Below are 17,091 nucleotides of genomic sequence, written 5' to 3'. Positions count from 1 at the left end.
CACAAAGGAACCTGATACAAACCAAACGTTTACCAAGTGGACCCCAATATTGGAAGTCAGCTACAACTCAAAATTCATGACACCTCTAGACAACAAGAGCTTAAGAGACAGGAAGCCCTCAATCCCTTTCACCATCAGTTTCCTTCTCCCCCCTATTGTTTTTTCTTCTCTTTACAATAATAAGAATGGAGGAATGTTGGAATTAGGACCTCCAAATCCTGTGATATCACATAGGTACTTACACACCTGCTACATATTTAGCAGAGATTTTCCTTGTCAGGCATCAGTGGGAAGAGAGGTCCTTGGTCCTAGATAGGCTGGATAGATGCCCCAGTGTAGGGGAATTGAGGGCAGGGAGGCAGGTGTGGGTGGGTGGGTGGGTATGTGGAGGAACACCCTAATAGAAGCAAATGGGGTTGGAAGGGGTTTTTCCTGAAAGCAGGAAACCAGGAAAGACAATAACATTTGATATGAAAAAAGAAAGGAAGGAAGAGAGAGAGAGAGAGAGAAAGAGAGAGAGAGAGACAGAGACAGAGACAGAGACAGAGAGGAAGAAAGGAAGGAAGGAAGGAAGGAAGGAAGGAAGGAAGGAAGGAAGGAAGGAAGGAAGGAAGGAAGGAAGGAAGGAAGGAAGGAAGGAAGGAAAGAAGGAAGGAAGGAAGGAAGGAAGGAAGGAAGGAAAGAAAGAAAGAAAGAAAGAAAGAAAGAAAGAAAGAAAGAAAGAAAGAAAGAAAGAAAGAAAGAAAGAAAGAAAGAAAGAAAGAAAGAAAGAAAGCAATAATTTTGGCTCAGAGATTGAGTATATAGTTCTAAGTGACAGAGAAAGCTTGATGCCTGAAACCTAAGACAAATGGTCACAATGCATATGCAATCATGATTTAGCAAGAAGTGAATTCTAGTCTTTTGTCTGTGATTTAGTAAGCCAAGGATAGCCTCAGCCGTAAAAAATGACATAGCTTGTATTAAGATTATGATTGCTAAACTCTTAATATGATCTTGAAATCTTGGAATCCAATGCCTAAAGATTTGGCTACATGGAGCCCTTAGATCCTGTCAAGAAGACAAATCAGATTAAGCATCACAATGAGCATCATTCCAAAACCCAGACACTGTTATCAATGCCCACAAGTACTTGCTGACTGGAGCTGATTATAGCTGTCACCTGGGAGGCTCTGCTAGTGCCTGACAAATACAGAGGGGTACACTCTCAGCAAGTCATAGAACTGAGCACAGGGTCCCCAATGGGGGAGCTCGAGAAAGGACTCAAGGAGCTGAAGGGGTTTACAGAGTCATAGGAGGAACAAGAATATGAGCCACCAGTACTCCCAGAGCTCCCAGGGACAAAACCATCAACCAGAGAGTGCTCATGGTGTTACCCATTGCTCCAGACACATAAGCAGCAGAGGATGGCCTTGTTGGTGATCAAAAGGAGGAAAGGCCCCTGGTCCTGGAAAGGCTAGATGCAGCAGTGTAGGAGAATACCAGGACAGGCAAGCAAGACAGGGTTGATTGGGGAACAGGGGTAGGGGAGATGACTTATGGGACTTTGGGGGGGTCTAGGAAATGGGAATCATTTGAAATATAAATAAAGAATATATCTAATAATAATAATAATAATAATAACAATAATAATAATAATAAAAAGGCACAACTATTCCCAGGAACAAGGACAGGAATTGCCTAGATATAAGATCCACACAATGTCTCTACTCCTTTCACTATTTTCTTCCCCTGCTTAGAATCATTGTCTGAGGAGTCAAAAATTTTATGTCTAATAGGAATATTAAACTACTTTCATCTAGATCTGAGGCTTGGCCTCTTCACAAGGTTCAACAATATTGTAACAGACAACATTTGTGAAATATTAAAAAAAAAGGCTGTTATTGACTCCCCAAGATGCCATGTTTCAGAAAAAGTTAAACAAAATGTTATTATACATTTCTCATATTTCTCATATGATAAATGAGCTCATAGGATTTTAGAGAAATTCTTTTTTCTTGATAATCTTGCAATTTCTTCAACACACAAATGTACTCCATGGCTCATAAGTAAATCTAGTCAACTCCCTGAGCTGTACAGTTGACGATAAGTTCACCAACACAGTACAGCATTGCCTTCATCCCTGTCCCAGGATAAAAGTTGAGGGTACATGAATATCTTGATGAAGATTAGAGCAGAGTAGTCAGAAAAAATAAGTAGTCAGTAGACACTAAAGTATTCTGTCTGGGGTACAGTGATCCATTGCTAGTGTAGAGGAAAAGAAGATTACAAGGGCCTTTCTTATACTTTTCTTAGAATCCTTGTCAGGCATTCCACTATGGGGTCTTCTGTTAACAGTTTTCCCAAAAGAGAGAAGTAAACCCATCTTGTTTAATTCAATTATTTCTGACCTCCCTAGGAAATAGGTGAATATTATCCAAAAACCCCTTGGATTGGTCTTGAACAGTAAATAGCAAATCGTGAGAAAATGTCTCTGTGAAACATTACATGGAAAAATTAATGATGGTTTGATAATGTGAATGTGTCCCACCTTCCTATGCAGTTTCTTAAAATATGTGGTTTTCCCTGTGGCCTGCTGGAAAGTCTGGAGTCTAGCCCTGCATATCTATGTCACCATTCATTCATTCACATGTTTTATATCCAACTCTGTACAGTTATCTCTATTATATATTCTAGTCATTATGTTCATTGGAGAATACATAAACTATATAAGGGTTGAAGTTGGAGGCATGGGTTAAAAATAAAAGTTCTAGAAGCATAATTTTGAGATTTAAATCTTAACTCTTATAGCCACTATGACAACACATATGCTTACACCTGTGCTCAGTTCCCTAGCTGATGATATAGTCCAGCCTATCCAGTATGTAATGAGGCACAACTGAATTCAGAGATGTAAAATACTTAGCAGTATGTTTGACTTGTGTCATGCATTTAATTATTATGTTACTGCCATTATTTGTTAATTGTCTTTCATGCCCAGGAGGAAATATTTTGATATTATTTGTCTTTGATAATCACTTGAGTAAAGATAAGTGTTAATAAAAAGGTTTTAGGAAGATCTTAGGACTCAGGTATAAAAATTAAAAGTAGGAAAAGATTGTTACCACACGGTACATGTTCGTTTTGAGGAGTCCATTCTTAGTTTTGCAAGAATTATGTGTATACAAGCACAGGGCTGGTGACTGTTATATAATAAGTAAGTGTTCCTCTGCAGACTACAGGCCACAGATTTTGCTGTACCCTAGCATAGTGCTAGTGGCTCAGTTTGTAAGAAGTCAATATTCCTATACAACAGTGGTTCTCAACCTTCCTAATGCTGTGAACCTTTAATACAGTTCCTCATGTTATAGTGATACCCAACCATAAAATTATTTTCATTGCTACTTCTTAACTGTAATTTTTCTACTGTTGTTAATCATATTGCAAATATCTGAATTTCAGGATATCATATATGTATGATATCTCTCTATACATGCAGGGTATAAATTCGGGACAATGTAGGTGAGAAATCCTCTCTACATGCTTATACTTAAAATGTTTTAGTAACCCATCAGAAAGCATGTCATAATTTTCCTGCTGTTATGAATCATATTGCAAAGATCTGATATATCAGATATCAGTTATGTGACACCTATAGAAGTTCCATTCTGTCCCAAAGGGATAGAACCACTGTTGTAAGCTTACAGACTAGTTGGTAAGATACACAACTGTCAGATCATAATGTAAAGGTGAGGCAAGATATATCCAAGGTCAGTACGGACAAGAAGTACAACTTGGAGACTGAATGGGTCAGGTAGAGCAGAATAACAATCCTTCTACAATGCTATGTTGTTTGTTGACGAACTGTTTTAAGACTAAGCTTGTAGGGAAGATTTTACACAAATCTTCAATATTTCTCAACATTGTCATGTATCTTTGTCCTGCATATACAGACAGGTAGACATGTAAAATGAAGTCATCAATATATGTTTCATTTGTGGATAAGCAAATTTTCAAGGTAGAACTAGTAAACTGAATGAGAAATAGAATCTGAGGCTAGAAAGATGACTTAAATGCTAAGAGCACTTGCTGTTCTTACAGAGGACCCATGTTCAATTTGCAGCACCTAAATTATGATTCCAGACATCTACATGGTAATGCTTGATTCCTGAGATCCATTACCTTCTTCAGGTTTCTGTGAATATCAGACATTAATTTGATACACAAATACATGTAGATAAAGTTGTATATACACAAAATAAGTAATAATATTTGAAACAATTAAAACAGGAAGAGAAACCAAGACTGGGAGGAAGGCTTACTTCAAAGATGATTGCTTTATAAGCATGACATCCCAATTTTGACCATCAAATCTTACCTTGAAAATACAAGTGTGCTGGCATGTACTTGTAATTCCACTATTGAGAGAAGGAGACAGAGTGATCCCAGCCTAGCTTCATCTGTAAGCCCCAGGTCAAGGAGAGACTCTGCTTAAAAAAAAAAACAAAACAAAAAAACAAAAAAAACCAAACAAACAAACAAAAAAACAAAAGAGAGTGACACTTGATAAATTACATTTGAGGTTGCCCTCTAATCTCCACATTCACCATTGAAATGTGCATCACACACACACACACACACACACAGCACACGAATTCATGCATGCATGCATGCACAAGCATATACCACGTGCAATCATGTGTGTGCACACACACATATATATGGTCCTGTGTATACATGGATCTGCATACATAAAGAAAAAGAAATAAAATAAAAGACAAAACAGAAAATACTCCAGAGCTCCTATGTTTGTCTTTGAATTCCTTTTTCAGCAGTCAGTTCCTTTCTATTCTATTCTTTCAATGCATGGCTTTGTAAACTAAATATATTTACCTGCACTGGAACATCAAGTTACAGTAATAATACAACCATTACTAAGTACTTATTTTGTTCCAGGGACAATTTGAAGAATTTTATCAAGATTAGAATGTAGATAATCCCATAACTAGCCATATTTTATTAATATATTAGTTATACACTTTTAGAAAAACTAAAATATAAGATATATTTGCTGTCAACTCCCGTCTTGTTATAGTTGTTGTGGGAGTTGTTGCTGAAGTAGTTGTTGCTGTTGTGGTTGTGGTTGTTGTTGATGTTTTTGTTGTTATTTGCTGTGGTTTACAGGCACTAATAACATCATTATGGCCAGGATTCATGAGGTAACAACACTGTTTTCAGTTACCTAGAGCTCTGTATGAGGGAGTTTATTTTACAAGAGCAGTTTTCTGCTGTGGTTTAGAATCTTGGGAGACATGGTCTCAGGTGGTATTTGATCTTGGAAATCTTTGATGTGGCAGTTTATGCCAGGGTAAAATAAAACCCATTGCCTTAGGCCAATGAAAGAAAAATATCATAAAGTGCTAGGAAGGGTCATTGGTCTGATATGTGGAGGCACCTTCATCTCAGCCTCAGTTTATAACAGACTACTCTCACTATTTATGCTTAGAAATCCTCATATAACACTAGGTAATAAGCTTTGTTTTTTTTTTTTTTTTTTTTAATATAACTTACTAGTTGGGACACTAGTTTTTGCTGAGATTTTTCTCAAATGATAATTGAAGGTAAGTCTTTTAAGGACAAAAAATGTAAGAAAATATGTACTTCGTGCTTTACATTGTCACTTCTAGTTCTCTCACTTAATCTATACAGGCACTTTCACCATTCTCATAAGCATTATTACAGCCATTCTCAGCAACATCTCTATTACTATCATTTCCTGCTTTCTAAAACCATTAGATTTTCATTGTGATTATTATCATTACCACCATTACTGCCTTTAACATCACTACCACTACCATTACCATCCATAACCACCACTCACTATTTTATTAGTCACTTGTGTTTGCTAAAACCAAACACCTGACAAGAGCAATTTAAGGAATAAGGCTTTTTTTTTTTTTTTTTTTTTTTTTTTTTTTTTTTTTTTTTTACTTAGGGTCATAGTTTAAGGGTACAGTTCATCATAGTGGAGAAGGCAGGAAGACAAGAACTTGACGTAGCAGATTACATTACATATGCTATCAGGAAACACCGTCATAGATGCTACTGCTCAATTCCTTTTTCTTTTCATGTTTATTTCAGGATTCCAGCCCATAGAATCATGTTACTCACATGTAGGTGGTTGTGTTACTCACATTTAGGTGGTTTTGTTACTCACATTTAGGTGGTTGTGTTACTCACATTTAGAGGGTTGTGTTACTCACATGTAGGTGGTTGTGTTACTCACATTTATGTGGTTGTGTTACTCACATTTATGTGGTTGTGCTACTCACATTTATGTGGTTGTGTTACTCACATGTAGGTGATTGTGTTACTCATATTTAGGTGGTTGTGTTACTCACATATAGGTGGTTGTGTTACTCACATTTAGAGGGTTGTGTTACTCACATATAGATGATTGTGTTACTCACATTTATGTGGTTGTGTTACTCACATTTATGTGGTTGTGTTACTCACATTTAGGTGGTTGTGTTACTCACATGTAGGTGATTGTCTTACTCACATTTAGGTGGTCTTCTATCCTCAAATCTAGATAAACACTCACTAAATACTGTGACAGTTGATACTGCTGTTCTAAATACACTAATCCCCTCTCTATAGGTTAGAGAAGCTTAGCTAACCCAATATGGACAGTAAGAGAAAGGTTACACTCAGGGTAGCCCAAGGAATCCAAAGTTTTGGCAGAGCTTCAGACAGGCAGAGATGCCCCAGGTCCCTGCTCTATTGAAAAGTTAGGAACCACTGATGAGGGAAGGGCAAAGAGCACATATATTTTTAATCTTGAGAGATTAATACTGCTAATGGTGATTCAGTGTTACAGGAATTCAGAAAGTTCTTCTCTACATTGATATAGAAATACAATCTCTTTCAGTAAACATTTTAAATATTCTTGTGCCTGTAACAGACTGACAATGGCCTATATTATTCTTTTTTGTTGTTGTTGTTGTTGCTACAGCTCCTTCTGAAGTCATATTTGCCATTGATGTTGGGAATGGTCCCATTGAGCTCCTCGTCCAGTCTCCTTATCCCCTGAATGACAACCAATGGCATTATATCCGGGCTGAGAGAAACCTCAAGGAGACCTCATTGCAGGTGGACAACCTTCCACAGAGCATGAGGGAGGCAACAGAGGAAACCTATTTCCAATTTCAGCTGAATAGCCAGTTGTTTGTAGGTAGGCAACACAATATATCTACTGTATGCTCAATACCTAAAAGATTGCTATGTGCTCTACTTCAAGGACAATTCCTAGTTATATTACAACTAGGATATAATTAACATAGGGTGTTATTTTTTTCACTATAAGTTTAAATTTATGAATTGTTTAGTTCTTTATTTATGGTCATTGCAATCAAGCTTATGCTACCCTTATGCAAATTTAGAGATACTAAATTTGCTTAGGAATCTGGCTATTTTGGTATTACTTCTTATTTTTGTTGTTTGTAGACATGTATGGAGTTTTATCATTTTGATCACTGTAATAAAAGTTTACAGTGTAGGCATAGATGCTCAGTTCATCACGTGTCTTAGTGATCCCTGACTCCTGACAATATAATTTGTTAAAAGGGTCATCAGATTATTACTATATGTCTTTCTTCACCTTTGTTTTCTACCAACATCCATACTAATATCATACAACTCATTCTTCATTTCATCTATATTTCTTTTGCTTCCTATATATTTGGGCTATTATAAATTTTGAATCTGAAAATATTTTCACTGAAAATATACTTGATAAATGAATATATATGAATATATATACATATATATATTCATATATTTATATGAATGTGAGACCATCAGGTTTTCATTTCATCACCAGCCATATATGTATCTCCAATAGCTGAGGCTTATGTATCCAGCAGAAACTACAATTGAGTGATTTAAAACCTTCCTATGATTATCAGTCCTTTGCTTAATAACTCCCATATATAACAGAATTTACTCCTAAAAAATTTAAGATTTATTTTGCTGTCATAGTTCTATTTAAACATCACATTTTATTTCTTAGAGGAAGTTTGCTACTCAACAAGACTTAATATGTTCTTTTTAGTGGATTGTGTCAAAGTATTTTGCAATTTTCATAAATTATACTCCATTTAAAAGTCTAATTGATCTTCAGGAAATATTTATGAATTTTCTGACTGAAGCAGAATGTCAATGATTTTGTTTATATGCTTATAGGTAACCAACAATCACAAGAACAGTTTAAATTTTGTTAACACATGAACTTTGTACACGTTAAAAGTAAAGAGAGGCAGCAGTATTTTATATTTAATTTTCATCATTAAAATTGACCACAAATGCAGTGCAACATGAGCATGGAACTGGAAGAGATATCTTGATAGTATTGTACCTGAGGTCAGTCTAAGGAGCATGCCCACTTCATTTATGCTTCTCTCTGCAGTGATTCCTATCTTAGAAATTGTAGTGTGCTTTATAGAATTTGTCTTGAAACTGAGAAGTAGAAAAAAAGTGTTTTGGGGGAGTCATTCAGTGTGGTGCACTATGGTTCCCTGTTTAAGGTTCAGTAACAAGGGCAGCCTTATATTTTTCAAAACCTACTTTAATAAGTGTACTTAAATGTTTTAACCTCCATTCTAGCCTCCCACCCCTGACAGAGATAGTGGGAAAGAAATGATAATAGGACAAAGCAGCATGGGGACCTGTTTAGAAATATTTCTGGGGACAGAATCCAATATGCATTGTCAAGGTATCAGCAGTTCAGTTCAGATGAATCAGCAATAGCTTGATAAACTCGAAAACAACATTCAGGAATCATCAAGGCTGGTTTGATTCAGAAGAAACCGCAAGGTCCTCCTAATTTGCTGAGTCATCAGATGCAGCAAAAAGCCACTGAAACACCATCAGAATTTCTTTGATATTTTTCTCTCTATGAAGTCACAACAAAGTATGTTTAGCAAAGAAGACAAGTTGAACCAATATCACACATTGTCTTTCACTGTTGGCTCATAATTATTCCCTTCCCAAATACCATGTGTTCTCTCAAGTATCCATTCTAGCAAAACATAACATACCTTCTTTTCCCGAAAAACAACACATGTCTGTTCTCAGCAAAACAGCTTCTCCTGTGTCTCAATTAACAAAAGCATCCTCTTATAAGACAGCTCCCAGAAAAAAACATCACATGACATAACTGGATCTCCAAAGAAACCAGAAACTTCCACTTCAGACAGGTATATTTGCAACTCTCATATGGGCAAAGGCAATTGAAGTCCAAATTTCAATTTTTGCTTAAGTCATCTGAGCAATAAATGAACGAACGGTTGGATGGATGGATAGATGGATGGATGGATGGATGGATGGATGGATGGAGTTTTGTTTAGTCATTTCCCTTGTTTCCTGTCCAGTTTCTATGATAAAATATCCCAACAAAAGTATCAATGATGAATGGGTTTATTCAGTTTACAATTCCAACTTAGAATCAATTTGTAGGGAAAGTATAGGCAGGAATTTGAAGCAACTCCACATATCTACAGTAGAAAATGAATACTTGCATTTTCACTCCAACTCAAATTCTTATTTATGTAGTACTGAGCCTAAAAATCAAAGAATAGTGCCACTTTTATATTAGATCCTCTCACAAGGATTGCCTTAATCAAGATTCACCCCCTTAGACATGACCATAGGCCATCTTAACCTAAACTCCCCTCATTGAGAATTTTGTAAGAGGTAACTCTATATTCTTTCAAATTTGAAAAATTAACCATCAGCACTGAAAAAAAAACCCAAAACCAAACAACAACAACAACAACAACAACAACAAAAATACCTGTGCTCCCCATCACTTAGAAATATTTAGACACAGGCTGGTGAGATGGCTCAGTGGTTAAGAGGAGTGACTGCTCATCCAGAGGAATTCAATTCCCAGCAATCAAATGGTTGCTCACAACCATCTGTAATGAGAAAAAATTAAAACAAACAAACAAACAAACAAAACCAAAATCTATGGGCCAGAGCAAGCAGGGCAAGAGAAAGAGGAAGAAGTGAAGATGGAAAAAATGTTGAGACACAAGTTGCTTATCTGTCATAGACAGTGAAAGAAAATGTCGTTACTGGAGTGTGCATATTGAGTGTAATAGTTTGAGTATGGCATTGTTTACATACTGATATTTATCTGCCTGTCCAGATACATTTAGCTATGGGAAAAATTTTAAATCAAAGTAGAGTGCCTTGCACAATATTGATCCTTGGACCTCTCCTGTGATCATGAGTGCTTTCTGTATACAAGGCACAGGTAGAATCTTATAAAATAGGATGTACGTCCCAGCACTAACCTTGTTTCTTCAGGATGACAATATGAAAAGTGCTGATTAATGTCTCATTCCCAGAGTCAAGAGTGTAACTCAGCACTGTTTTTTCACCATGATAGGAATATTTGTAATATTGCTATGTTGCATTGATTTAGCAGAATATACAAAAATTTATTGAATATAGCTTTTAAAGTGTAATATGTACCTGAGGTATAATCTCCCCCATTGTGACTTTTAACAGTTTCATTATTTCTGCTTCGTTAGGGTGTTTGTTTGTGTGTGTGTGTGTGTGTGTGTGTGTGTTTGTATCTGTGTTTGTATGGCTTTGAATGCCTGTTTTCATACACATGAGCTAATTTGCATGTGATTGTACATATAAATGTGTCTATGCATGTAGTGGACAGAGAGTATCAAGAACATGTCTTGATAATTTTATACACCATTACTGAGTAAAGTTTGTTATTCAAGTAAAATTACTTGTTAAACCCATGATTTGACTAGTTTAGATAACCTACTTTCCCCCTTTAACATCTTGACTTTGACTTCTGTGTGATAGGATTACAGATGGTTACCATAATGAGCTTCTGAGCTGCTTTTTGAATGCTGGAAGTCGAAACTTCCATTTGCACCCTTGTGCTTTGAGTCAATTTTCTGGATGAAACTTTGGTAGAAAAACAGCTGGCATAATGTTTCTGCTACTGAATGGAAATAAAGTTCAAGACTGACTGTTCTACAACATGAAAGCCTCATCCCTGTGTGTATAGAATAGCACAGGAAAAGATTCACTCTTTACAAATTTGGTGTGGCATCTCTCCAGAAATCATGCAGTTGTCAAATGAACATTTGTGAAGAGGAGATTTTGATTCTTGTTTCTGATGTTGCCTCCTTCTATTTCTTTCTTTCATGCAGTCACTTAAGGCAGCCAGTCAGGAAGCAGGAGATACATGCTGGTCCTTAGGTCTCTCTCTCTCTCTCTCTCTCTCTCTCTCTCTCTCTCTCTCTCTCTCTCTCTCTCTCTCTCTCTATTTCTCTCTTCCCCCTTTTTTTCAGTCCAGGAAAGGAGCCAATGGAAATGGTGCTATACACATTTAGGATGGATCTTCCAACCTCAGTTAACACAATTAACACAACGACCTCACATACAAGTCAGAGGCTTGTTTTCTCTGGAATTCTAGATCTGCTATGTTAATAATTAGAATTCACTATGATAGAAATTAAGCTTCTATAGCAGTTCATATATTAAATAGATTGCTAATTATTTAAAGATAGAAAAAAAGAGAAGAAGGAAGAAAGGAGTGGGATAAAGGAAGAATAATAAAGACGATGGATAAAGAGGTACAATGAGATGAAACATAACAACAGTAAAACCATTAGTGCACTAATCTTTGTTAATACAGCATCATATTTGGCCCATGCAGTACTGGCATCAAGGAAGTTAAAAGAGATCATGGAAAAAGAGAGAGACTTCAGGGCTTCTCTAGGGATATAGACATAAAGGAAAATCACAAGAGACAATGGACATTTGTCATTTGATTCCTTTATATAAAAACAAAGGTGAGTTTAGAGTCAACATGCAGGCATTCATTCTTTCTCTGTATTTGTCTGTAGATGTGAGGAGTTGCTACAAGTTCCTGCCTCTACTTTATCCAGTGATGGATTCTAACCTGAAATTGCATACTGAACAATACCTTTCTTTCTTGTTGCTCTTGTTGCAATATTTTATCACCGAAACAGGAAACAAGTGAAATGACTAAGCAAAACATTCATTCATTTATTCATTGTTGAAATGATTTAAACAAAAATGCAAAAGATGGACTTTAGTTGACATTTGCAAAATGGAATTTACCAATTTATACCTGTTACTAAACATGGAATAATAAAACATAGAGCAATAGGCTAACATGACATTCAACAGCATTTTTTCACTTTTTAGTTTCATGAAGACAAATTCAATAAAGCACAGTAATTTCTAATATGGGTCTCACTAGAGAGAGAAGCATAACTGAAGTAGGCATGCTCCTTAGACCTTGGCTAAAACTCTATAAATTTGTCCCTTTCAATCCCACCAACGTGCTTACAAAATTCACTACACCTCTGATCAATCTAAATATTGCATGATAAAAAACAGGCTTGAAATGAAGGCAGTACTTTTTAGGAGTCGATCCCTAATCCAAGGAAACACCATCCTAATGAACCCAGCCTATACCAGGACCAACTGAGATCTCCTACATCAAATTACTCCTAACTATACTATGTGACCAATGGTCTTTATTGTCAGGAATATTGATATCAAATTCCAAAAGGATAAATGAATATGTGTATACTTCTTAGAACAGGAGACCATATAACAGAGAAGCAGAAGAATGGAGATGGTCTTTGTTGTGTTATTAACCTCAATTATTCAGTAAAATAATATCTCAGCTCACAGATTGAGGTCTGAGAATCCTCTGTAGTGTTGCCAGTCATCACATCTGACTTTACTGTCAGTTCTTACATCAAAAGTTTGTCTGAATCTTGACCGTAAGCAACATTACCTTTCTGAAATTCATTTCATCAGTGTGTGGAACAAAGACTAACAACACTGCTTTCTTGAACATTGAGAACTTAATGTACTAGGAATGTCCAGTATAACACAAACATACTTGAAATGGCTATACTTAGAGATGATAGAATTATTTTGATTCTTAAGGAACTTACAAATAAAGACTGAAACTTTAAAGAAAGGCTGTAATTACTGTAAGAATAAAGCTATATTTTTAATTCTTCTAATTATATAGTAAACATTTACGTGAATTTCCCCTGAGAAATTTAAAGCTCTAACTCTATATTCTTCTAAGACAGGGCAAAAATTAAAAACCAAAGATGCAGTTGCACTCAAGTCTGCTTTAGTGTGACAGTGAGTTTAGTATTTTCTATACGATAAAACATGGGGCATTGCTCATAGCAACATGACAGGGTCAGGTAGCTATCTCACTGAGAGCTCACTCTGGCCTGCCTAGATGACTCACAAAAGTTGCATCCCTCATGTTCCTGAATAATGTATACACATTCCCGGTGAGTGTTTATAGTATACCCCTTTCTACCAATTGTTATTACTTTCATAGCCTTTGGAAGGGGGCCTGTGAATAGTTTTTGAATAGTATTAATTATATTTATGTCATTTAGTCTGTATAAGCCTCTGTAAGGAGTAATGTTCCAACTTGAAAAAAAATAGCTACTCAGAAACTGTATGTACATCAAGACATAAATAGCATATCAGGACATGTATTAGAATGACAAGAAGAAATATGAAGGAGAGAAGCTCCACGGCCATACTCGATGCCTGTCAGGACAGAAAATGATCACTAGGTACAGTATTACCCTGAGCTTTAGATTTCTGGTGGTGCAAACCTCCAGGGGTCTGCCTGCACTCAGAAACTGAGCACATAGGCAGTTCATCTGCAAGCCAGTCCATTGCAGGACCTTTGTCCTATGTGAGAATCAACAGAGGGAGTGACCCCCACCACAACATCTTCGCTCCATAATAGAACAGACAGAGAACACCTGGTTGACCTTGACAACCTAAGTATAACCTCAACCATCACTTGAGGCAAGACTGAGAAGGGCTCCAAAGGCACAAAAGAGAAGGCAGCTTATCAGTAATCTGTGCCAGAAGAAACCCAGTCATCCAGTGTTGCAGGGATAACCTTAAAGATCCACAGTAGGTTGAAGCACCAGCCAGTGACAATAAGACCATCTAACTCCTGGAAGAGCTAGATGGCTAAAGGCAAACGTAGGAACGTTACTAACAGAAACCAAGTCATTATGGCAGCATCTGAACCCAATTCTCCTACATTAGCAAGTCCTAGATACCCCAACACACCAGAAAAACAAGATTTGGATTTAAAATCAGTGGTCATGATGCTGGTACAGGAACACATGAAGGACATATTTAAAGAAACTCAGGAGAAAATGGATCAAAAATTAGAAGCCCTTACAAAGGAAACACAAAAATCATTGAAAGAAATTCAGGAGAATACAAAAGCCAATAAAGAGGAAATGCAAAAATCACTTAAAGAAATACAGGAGAACTTTGATCAACAGGCAGAAGTCAGGAAAGAGGAAATACAAAAATCTCTTAAAGAATTAGAGGAAAACATAAACAAGCAAATGACAGAACTGAACAAAAACTCCCAGGATCTAAAATCAGAAGTAGAAACAACTAAGAAAGCACAAAGGGAGACAACTTTGGAGATAGAAAACCTTGGGAAGAAATCAGGGACCATAGACGCAAATATCAACAACAGAATACAAGAGATAGAAGAAAGAATCTCAGATGCTGAAGATACCATAGAAACCATGGACGCAGCAGTTAAAGAAAATGCAAAATGCAAAAAGCTTGTAACCCAAAATATGCAGGAAATCCAGGACACAATGAGAAAGCCAAATCTAAGGATTATAGGCATTGATGAGAGGTGAAGATTTACAACTTAAAGGGCCAGCAAATATTTTCAACAAAATTATGGAAGAAAACTTCCCTAACCTAAAGAGAGAGATGCCCATGAATATACAAGAAGCCTACAGAACTCCAAACAGACTGGACCAGAACAGAAATACCTCCTGTCACATAATAATCAAAACCCCAAATGTACTAAACAAAGAAAGAATACTTAGGGCAGTAAGAGAAAAAGGGCAAGTAACATATAAAGGAAGACCTATCAGAATTACACCAGATTTCTCCCCAGATACCATGAAAGCTAGAAGATCCTGGGCAGAGGTCATGCAGACTCTAAGAGAACACAAATACCAGCCGAGACTACTATACCCAGTGAAACTCTCAATTACTATAGATGGAGAAAACAAGATATTCCATGATAAAACCAAATTTACACAATATTTATACAAACCCAGCCCTACAAAGGATAATAGGGGGAAAACACCATTACAACGATGGTAACTATACCCTGGAAAGAACAGGATATTAAGCTTCTTTCATCAAACCCAAAGAAGATAACCACACACGTATAAAATTAAAATCAAAAATGATAGGAAACAATAACCACTACTCCTTGATATCTCTTAACATCAATGGACTCAATTCCCCAATAAAAAGACATAGACTAACAGACTGGTTACGAAAACAGGACCCTACATTTTGCTGCATACAGGATACACACCTCAGTGTCAAAGACAAAAACTTCCCAAGAGTAAAAGGATGGAAGACAATTCTACAAGCAAATAGTCCCAGGAAACAAGCCGGAGTTGCCATTCTAATTTCAGATAAAATTGACTTTCAAACTAATGTCATCAAAAGAGACATAGAAAGTCACTACTTGCTGGTCAAAGGAAAAATCCAACAAGAAGAACTCTCAATCCTGAACATCTATGCCCCAAATACAAGGGTGCCCTCATTCATAAAAGAAACTTTACTAAAGCTCAAAGTACACATTGCACCTAACACAATAATTGTGGGTGACTTCAACACTCCACTTTCACCAATGGACTGATCAGGAAAACAAAAACTAAACAGGGAGACAATGAAACAAATTGAAGCTTTGAACCAATTGGAGTTAACAGATATATATAGAGAGAACTTTTCATCCCAAAGGAGAAGAATATACCTTTTTCTCAGCAACTCACGGCACCTTCTCCAAAATAGATCATATAGTTGGTCACAAGACAGACCTCAACAAATATAAGAAGATTGAAATAATTCCATGCCTCCTATCAGATCACTGTGAAGTAAAAGTGGTCTTTAGTAACACTAAAAACAACAGAAAGCCCACATACACATGGAAACTGAACAATACTCTACTCAATGATACCTTGGTCAAGGAAGAAATAAAGAAAGAAATCAAATATTTCTTAGAATTTAATGAAAATGAAGGCACAACATACACAAATCTATGGGACACAATGAAAGCAGTGCTAAGAGGAAAACTCATACCTTTGAGTGCCTCCAAAAAGAAATTCGTGAGAGCATAAACTAGAAGATTAACGGAACAACTGAAATTCCTGGAACAAGAAGAAGCTAATTCACCCAGGAGGAGGAGAAGACAGGAAATCATTAAACTCAGGGCTGAAATCAATCAAGTAGAAACCAAGAGAACCATACAAAGAATCAACAAGAGCAAAAGCTGGTTCTTTGAAAAAATCAACAATATAGATAAACCCTTAGCCAGACTAACCAAAGGGCACAGAGAAAGTATCCAAATTAACAAAGTTAAAAATGAAAACAGAGATATTACAACAGGAACCAAGGAAATTCAAAAAATCAACATATCCTACTAGAAAAGCCTGTATTCAACACAACTGGAGAATCTGGAGGAAATGGACATTTTCTTAGACCAATACCAATTACCAAAATTAAACCAGGATCAAATAGACCATCTAAAGAGACCCATAACCCCTAAAGAAATAGGCTTCTGACCAAAAAAAGCACAGGACCAGATGGTTTCAGTGCAGAATTCTATCAGACCTTCAAAGAAGAATTAACACTAATACTCTTCAAACTTTTCCACCAAATAGAAACAGAAGAAACACTACCCAACTCCTTCTTCGAAGCCACTATTATGCTGATACCAAAACCACATAAAGATCCAACTAAGAAAGAGAATTTCAGGCCAATTTACCTTATGAATATCGATGCAAAAAAACTAAATAAAATTCTTGCCCACTGAATCCAAGAACACATCAAAACGATCATCCACCATGATCAAGTAGGCTTCAACCCAGGGATGCAGGGATGGTTCAATATAAGGAAATCCATAAATACTATCCACTACATAAACAAACACAC

The 17,091-nt window shown here is 36.4% G+C and overlaps 1 protein-coding gene across 3 annotated transcripts in view; it reads left to right on the top strand.

Annotated features, from left to right (window-relative positions):
- Positions 1 to 17,091, top strand: part of LOC127697757 (contactin-associated protein like 5-3) — an 826,357-nt gene that overhangs the window by 659,395 nt on the left and 149,871 nt on the right. For all 3 annotated transcript variants that reach the window (XM_052201048.1, XM_052201047.1, XM_052201046.1), the window contains one exon: positions 6,995 to 7,213. In XM_052201048.1, coding sequence (XP_052057008.1) covers positions 6,995 to 7,213 — 219 coding nt within the window. The remainder of the gene's footprint in view (positions 1 to 6,994; positions 7,214 to 17,091) is intronic.

This window comes from Apodemus sylvaticus, chromosome 12 (assembly GCF_947179515.1).
Source record: "Apodemus sylvaticus chromosome 12, mApoSyl1.1, whole genome shotgun sequence".
In the NCBI taxonomy this organism is placed as follows: domain Eukaryota; kingdom Metazoa; phylum Chordata; class Mammalia; order Rodentia; family Muridae; genus Apodemus; species Apodemus sylvaticus.
The sequence above is the reverse complement of the archived record's forward strand: the minus strand, read 5'-3'. Positions and strand labels throughout refer to the sequence as shown.